At 36.1% G+C, this 8,385-nt stretch overlaps 1 protein-coding gene across 1 annotated transcript; it reads right to left on the bottom strand.

The window, feature by feature from the left end:
- Positions 1 to 209: 209 nt before the first annotated feature.
- LOC121747038 (spermidine hydroxycinnamoyl transferase-like) lies at positions 210 to 1,913 on the bottom strand. The gene has a single exon (XM_042141020.1). The coding sequence runs from the start codon at positions 1,754 to 1,756 to the stop codon at positions 410 to 412; it is 1,347 nt and encodes a 448-aa protein (XP_041996954.1). The 5' UTR covers positions 1,757 to 1,913; the 3' UTR covers positions 210 to 409.
- Positions 1,914 to 8,385: the final 6,472 nt, after the last annotated feature.

The following is an 8,385-nucleotide window of genomic DNA, read 5'->3' as shown; positions in this document are numbered from 1 at the left end:
GTCGAAGGGTTGTCAATTTTATACATCCCCATCCTTCCATATATATAAAAGACGATAGCATAAAACATTAACGCCGAACGTTATGAGTATCTGAGCAAAAAGGCAAACTATTGAGTTATTCATTCATATTGTCTTTTCCTTCCAAAAAACAAAAGACGAGAATTTGGATTTTCTACAATGTCATTTGTAAAGCGTGTGTAGACTAATAATTAAAACCATAAAATATTACACCAGGATCCTTGATAAAGACACTTACAAGTTACAATAAAGTTCTATATGGAGAAAAATATTTAAAAAATGTAACAAGACAGACAGAATGCACGAATATCATGATTACATCCAACGCACATATAGTTTCAATTGAAATAAAGGAGTTGATGGATCGTGGATTAATTAATATAAAAAAAAATCAAATATTATTATAGAAACATTTCTTAAAAGCCGGCATATGATCCTCCTGCAGCCATATGGCGACGTTGAACGCACCATCTCCTTCCCGATCCGGAATTATGAAGGTTTTGCCATCAAATCCCATGGGCCCGGGCCCTACATGGATCTCATTCCCCCACCCGAAATCCGTCCCGTGCAGGGGCAACCCGGCCCAGCTTATGATCGCCAGATTCGGATTCCCATAGAAGTCCCCCTTGGGCCGCCCGTTGTTGTCGAGTGATCTGAACCGTCCAACGTCGTCCAACTTTTTCAAATACTCCAAGTACCCTCTCACGCCCTCGTCCGTCACCTTCTCCACCGCCTCCCGTATTTTCCTCGACGCTGCCCCGATTGGTTCCGCGAGGAGGCTCCCGGACTTGTCCGTTGCCTCCACGCGGATCAGGGCGTTGCCGAAGTAGTTTTTCGGGAGGGGTGGGTTTAATTTGTTGCGAAAGTCCGCGACGAAGTGGAGGCTCGTCTGCTGCTCGGCCGAGTGGCCCCGCGCCTCGCTCGTGCACCGCCAGATGTGCGCGGCCACGGACTCGAACCGGCTGTAGCCTCGCCCTCCCACGCGGTCGAGGTTGGCCTTGCCCCGCAGCTTCTCGATCTGGACCTTGCTGAGCGGGAGGAAGGCTACCGCGATCGGCTTCCTCCGCTGCTCCAGGCTGTCCTCCACCCCGATCAGCTGCGGTGGGCGGCGGAGGACGGCCGGGTCGAACTCGAACCGGCGCAATTCGTCGTCGGTCTCGACCACCTTCCGGTCGAGGAAGGGCGCGGTGATGGGGCCGACCCCTCGCGCGAACTTCGTCCACTCGGTAACGAAGTGGAGCGCGCTGGGGCCATCCGCTATCACGTGCGATATGCCGAGGCCGAGGCAGACGCCGCCGCAGCGGAATCGCGTGAGCTGCACGATCACCAGGGGGATCTGTTCGAGCGGGGCGGTGTAGTCGACGGAGGGGATTAGGGCTTGGATTGCTTTAGTTGGGGTGAAGTCTTCGAAATCCGCGATGGCAGCGTCCGTCTCGGCCTCGAAGATGGGGACGCCCTGGCCGTTGCAGTGGAGCTCCACCCTACTGCCTCCAGCCTCTGACCAGCGGAGACGGCCGGCCAGAGGGTAGAAAAGAGCTAGGGCTTTGCTGAGGGAATCTTTCAGTACGGTAACGGCATCGGTGGCCTCCAATGCGGGGGAGTGATTGTACAAGTAGATTGTGGGAGTGTGTGCGATGTCTTTGATTTGATCGCACGAATTTATGTACATGCTTTCGTCCGGCCGTGCCTCTGCCGGCCGAACAATGTGGGTTGCCTTCACATTCACCACCATTTCCATATTTTTTTCTCACTACAATATTTATTGGTTGCTTATAAGAAGCTGGGCTGGGGTGGGTTATAATTACATAATGGAATAATGCATGGTTTATATAGAGAAAATGTGAGGTGTGATTGGTTGGTGTAATGGTGATGATCTCAATCTCAATACAATATTTTATCATAATCTCTCTGCAGGATGGACTTTCTCAAAGGCATCTGCCTCTTTCCCACAAGTTGACTCTATTTAAATGTGGATTGTTGAGTACCTAAAATGCGGATCATGGTTATAAACATATACGTGCGTGGTCATGCTCCGAATTAGTGCTGAATGTGGGTCCTACTTTTATAATAAGAAAGGAGTGCATTGTGTTAATGGGATGTGGAGTCCACTACCAAAAGTAGTAATACTACTTTCTCCTCCCAATAAAAGTGAGCAATTTCTTTTGAGTGATGCTAAATGGCCAAATTATGGTCAGTCATAATTTGTCTTTTAGCTAAAAATTAAATGAGTTCACTTAATAATTAAGTCGCCTTAAAAGTATCAATATTTGAATAAACCATATGTCAGCTTCTCTGATAGTCTTTCTAACTCCCTCGCCAAGAGTCTCTCTCTTCAATTTCCTTATCTGCTCTCTCTATACGGTGTCGACGGAGAAAAAAGATTTCAAAACTTTATCCATATTGTTGGTTATTCATTGAACTTGAGTGATCTTTATATGTTGGAAGTAATTAATTTGCACATCATAGATCTAAAATTATTTTAATTTGGTATTCATATCATGCATACCAAGTGCCCATACTATGTATGGGCCAGCTTTTTGAATTGTCGAATTGGCTATAAAAAATACTAGCAAACTTTCACGTGTAGTGTTGAGGGGAGGCTGTTCGATCCCTTGCAAATTCGGTATGCATTTGATATGAATTTAGTTAAATGGTGGCATTAAAAATCAAAATGAAATGCAATAAAAATAAAACAAATTGCGTCTTCAATAGCTTCGGAGAGTAAATCTATAGTCGAAGCTGTCATCTCGTTTGATATAACTATGCCTCCATTCAGGGCATGGTCCCCCATCATTTTTTCTTTTACCTATATATTGAATATGCAAACCATGAAAAATATGTGATCTCAGCAGCGTAGTTGGTTGGACATGCCGCCTTGTGACCCATAGGTAATTCGACTGAGCATTAATTTTGTTAATTTAAAATCTTGTCACTTCATAATTATTTTCTTCCATTATTATACTTATAATTAAAAAATATATATATTCTATTATACTTGTTAAAAATCATAAAAAAAATTTACGCTTACTTAAAAATTGAAAATATTGATTATTTCGAGCTTCCAATGTCACACACATTGAATAAACCCTATAACTATTAACTGTGACTTAAGCCTCCCTCGTAAAAATCTTGGCTTTGTCACTGACTCCGTTACAAATATCCACATTGACTACTAATATAGATATTGATTTTTATTATAAAGTAATATACTTCCTTCTCTGTTTTATACATATGAAACACTTCAATTGATAAGCACCCCACGTCGTAAAGAAAAGTGTGAATAGTTAACTTATATAAAATAATTCTGATTTATAAAGTTTCGATGGAATTGATATAGACATCTTACCAAAATTGAGTGCAATTAAAGTTGGTGCAAGAGAATTTGACAATAAAAAACTCAAATATATTAAGTTTACTGCGTTCGTACCTAAGAAAAATCCCACTAATTAAATTGTCACCACCTACCCACAATTTCCATCCACTAACAACGCTTTTTTAAGCATTATTATATAGAAGTTCTATGCCTACACCATTAGAGCATCCGCACCGAGCACCGCTGTGGAGGACGGCATCCGTGATGCTGGCACGATACGCCCCTGTCTGCCGCTGTGCTCTTGCCAACGGCACGGCTCTGCTCGATACATAGAGCATGTCTGTGCTGCTGAGCAGGGCGACGTGGCGCATTTCTATTGGCCGTTGTCACATTTTTTTTAATCGAAAATAATACCAAAAATTAAAAAAATATACTTTCGGATTCCCAAAAAATATAGCCATTTTATTACCTTTTTTTTGAAATTTATTTGAATTTTTTTAAAAAAATTAATCCCAAAATCATCTATAAATACACACATTCATTATCCAATTTGGTGAAATTCGGCCACGAGTAGTGGATTTTTTATTTTTATGAATTTAATTATGTAATTTTTAATTTTTAAGACTTTAATTATGAAATTTTTAATTTTTAGGATTTTAATTATGTGGTTTTTAATTTTTTAATAATTAGTACTAATTAGTAATAGTATTTTGAGTATTTTTAATGCATTTTAATATTGTGGACATGTTTTTATTTAAATTGAATAATAGAATGGTGAGACCCTTGAGCATGTCCCTGTGGAAGAACATGGATGTGGGTGTTGTGCTCTTGGGGAAGAGCAGGAAGTAAAAAATTAATAAAAGTGGGTCCGGGCCCACATCCGTGCTCTTGTCAAAGAGCACGGATGTGGATGCTCTAAAATAGTTTAGTTTATAATCTGAACTTTCCTTTTCATGTGAAGTAATGAATATCCGAAACTTCACCAAATTGGCAAGAGCACGGATGTGGATGCTCTAAAACAGTTTAGTTTATAATTTGAACTTTCCTTTTCATGTGAAGTAATGAATATCCGAAACTTCACCAAATTATTCAATGTATATTATAAAAGTTAGTCGTGCTAGCTGACTTAACTAAATATTTTTATTGATATAAGAATATTAAATGTTAGGGTTATATACTAGATAGCATCTTTTATAATACTAATTACTTATGTATCAAGAACTTTCCATTGTATGGATCTTCAATAACATGTTATAAGAGGGGTTGTAAAAAGGGAATAAGCTATAAAATTTCAATGGTTGAATAAATTACTCTTAACTTAGTATTGAATATCCTGAATTCATGTTAAAGAAGGTGTCGAAGCTCATAGTCAAATAGTAGATTTCAAGGAAGCAATTTTTCGGCAAGAAATAGTGTAATATGTGGCCTATTACTATTTAAAAATAAATATAAATAAAAACGAACTGAGAATCCTATTCACAAACGGATTAAAATGAAAAAAATATTAGACCTACTTGTCATAGGGAGTATTTTGGTTAGAATTATGGTTTGGGTTTACTTCCTTAAAAAATGTCAGCCTTTTCAACCTAACACACATCTCATAAAATAATTATAATTATGCCACGCCAAGTTTAGCCTAATTAATGATTCTTTTACTTATATTTTGAAAATAATGATGCTTTTCCAACAACCCACTTTGTAGCTTAAGATTTTAATATATAAAGTTCATTAGAATAAGTAAGTGCTGATTTTAAAATATTACTAAATAGCATACCTAAGAAAATTGACTACATTGAGGTTGAAGTTTGGATACTTTATAGGTTGAAAAAACTTAGATATATTCGACCAACCCGTGAATATGATACTGTACGTTATATTCCCTTGTAAATATTTGTTCTAAAATTTGGTCAATAGATGATGATGCATTATAAGTTGCTTTAGCGTTATTCAGAAATTTTTAGATGCTATTGTATGAGCTAGCATATATAGTTGATGTGCATATGTTGACGCCAATCATTTTAAAATCGAGACCGGATTTGTTCTTGTTTCAGATAAACCAAAACTAAAGGATAGGGAAGGTCTACTCATAAAAAGTAAACCCAAAATTAATGACGCTGTTTTAATATAATAAGAAAAAAAAATAAAAACATAAAAAAATAAAGAAATTATTTATTTTAGTGAAAGACACAATTTGTGCATAGATATAATATATGTGAAAAAAATTGAAACTTTGTGATTTAATGTTCTTATTTTAAAGCTTATTAGGGCATTCACACGATCGACCACCCCATCGGTCATCATTGACCCCCATTGTGGTGAGGGGCCGACCTCCATTCTAAACCACCTCCACCCCGCAGCTGATCCAATTTATTTTTTTATTTTATTTTTTTTTATTAATTTTTTATCCCCTATATATAACCCATTCGCCACCAATTATGCACATTCATCCCACTTTATATTATCTCACTCTACATTTTTCTTCTCTCTAGTCATAATGTTTTCAATATTTTTATCAATGTTTTTAGTTTGTTATTTTCTATACTTTTTTTAAATGTAGGATGTTTTCTTTTTTATGAAATTTGTTTTTTATTGAGTTGTCTTTAATTATTTTTCTTGTTATTTTATGCACACTAACAACTAAAATTGAAAATATAAAATAGTAATGATGTGGAAATGAGATAGGTTAGATAGGCTCTGGGATGAGCTCCTATTGCAGGGAGATAGGCTTTGGGATGAGCTCCCATTGCAGGGAGATAGGCTCAGAGATAGGCTGCTGGCGTGGCAGAAGGAAATGGAGATAGGCTCTAAGTTCATCTCCAACCATTTACACCAAACTCAAACTCATTTTGAGTATATATTAACACCAAAAGTAATTTTACTCCAATAATTTACACCAAACTCAACTCAAAAAAAATTCCATATCCACCTACTTTTTATACCTTTTCAATTACACCTACATACTTATTTAAATTACACATTAATCCCACAACATTATATCAAAAATTTAAATTAAATTAAATAATAAAATAATTTTTCTTATTATATATTAAATATACTTTATATTAAAAAATATGCTAACTTGGAAATTAATATACACTTCATATGCTATGATAAAATTAAAACATAAATCAAAACATATTTAAAAATATCACAATTAAAAAAAACATACCACAATATGGATATAAAATTGAAAAAATTCAAGACTCGAAATTTGTGTTTGTTCCCACAACTGATCAACTAGTGCAAGTCCAGAGAAGCATTTTATTTCTTTTTGCGTCATATCAAGTCAAATAATTTTGAAATTGAGCATCTTCATTTGTTATTGTAATTCTTTTTTCGTGTTTTAATTCACATAATTAAATAATAATGGACCGATTTGCAATATCTCATAAGTTTTTGTAGTAACACCATATTTAGTGTTGTACACCATATTTGATGTAAATCCGTAGAAAACACCAAAAATGGATTTGAGTTTGGTGTATGGTTGGAGTTGGTCAAAGATGAACTTGGATTTAAGGCAACCATGGTAAGTGTACTCAGATTGATTAGAATTTAATCTAACTTCATTACTTAGCCGATTGGTAATTCTTTATATATTTACTTTGTTCAATGAAAATGTAGAATCAATTATAAGACATAAAACCTTTGCCTAGTAAGGATAGTACATGAAAATTCCCTTCACCATAAAATGCATTATATGCTAGGTAATTAAGGTACAATAAAACTTACCATCTCTCCACATCGATACAAAGAAAACCTTCTTTTTCTGACCGATTCTCAAACAAATACAAACAATATTGAAACTAATGGCTTGTTGGTGCAATTTTAGCTATTTCTATGTTTTTATCTCTGGATATTATATAAAATTGCAGTTAATGTGGAGCAAAAGTTTAATTATACTTTTTGTTTAGAGTGTCATTGTTAGTAGCTTGGCTAATTGTGATACTAGTCTTTATTTCTCTAGCATTTCATTTCCTAGAATAGTTGTCTAGTACTCCCTCCGTCCCATGCTACTCGCACTTTTCATTTTAGGCCGTAAATTTGGGATTGATTTTTTTGTGTAATTAAAAAAGAATTTTAGGTGTAATGAGACATCACTTAATAAAAGAGCTCTTAACTTAAACTAACATATTAATCAAATGCATTAATTCTAACTTAAATTATAAATAGTGTAAGGACTTTGTGACGAGCCGAAAAGCAAACGTGCGAGTAGCACGGGACGGAGGGAGTATTATATCTTTAAATAGTAGAGATGAAGAGTTATTTATAAGTTGAATCATTTTCAAATCTATCCAAGAATCGGCTTTTTCTCCCTGCAAACTCACCTCCGTAACAGCTCCAAAAACAGAAACTATACAAACCATTATCTCAATCAAAAACAAAGAGAAATTCTAGTGCCAACGATCCAATAGTTTGGCTCAGAGCCTAGTTTGGCTCAAGAAGGTGAAAGAAAGAGCAATAGTTGTTGTCAAGTTTCATCAGAGTATCTCATACAAAATGGAGAACTCACAACATGTTTCTCTACCAATCTTTGCCTGAGAGAACTTTGAGTTTTGGTGCAAGAAAATGAAGACACTCCTTGTCTCATTGGACTTGAAGGAGCTCGTTGATGAAGGCTACGACAAAGCAAACGCGAATCCTATGGCGACTCAAATAAAGGAGTTAAAGAAGACGAAGCAAGAGTTGCTGCAGCTTTGTCAAAGATCCAACAAGCCGTCGCCGATTCGATTTTCCCTCGAATCATGGGAGCTGAAAAATCAAATAAGGCATGTGAGAATCTTCAAAAAGAATTTGGAGGAGATGAAAAGGTTAGAGCCATTAAACTCCAAATCTACAAAGAGATTTTGAGAATACAAAAATGAAAGACAATGAAACCTTAAATCAGTTTCATTCAAGTTTTATTGAGCTCACAAATCAAATGAGAGTGTAAGGTGAAGAGATTTCAGATCAGAGAATGATAGAAAAGATTTTGATATGTCTTCCTACAAGGTTTAATTGTAGGAATTAATGCTATAGTTGCTGTTAAGGCTGTTAAGCATTTCAATCATATGAAG

Source organism: Salvia splendens, chromosome 9, assembly GCF_004379255.2.
Source record: "Salvia splendens isolate huo1 chromosome 9, SspV2, whole genome shotgun sequence".
Classification (NCBI taxonomy): domain Eukaryota; kingdom Viridiplantae; phylum Streptophyta; class Magnoliopsida; order Lamiales; family Lamiaceae; genus Salvia; species Salvia splendens.
This window is presented reverse-complemented; position numbering and strand designations above follow the sequence as displayed.

What these genes read in the sequence shown, in the direction of transcription:
- LOC121747038 (XM_042141020.1), bottom strand. Translation starts at nt 1,756, where the DNA reads ATGGAAATGGTGGTGAATGTGAAGGCAACCCACATTGTTCGGCCGGCA.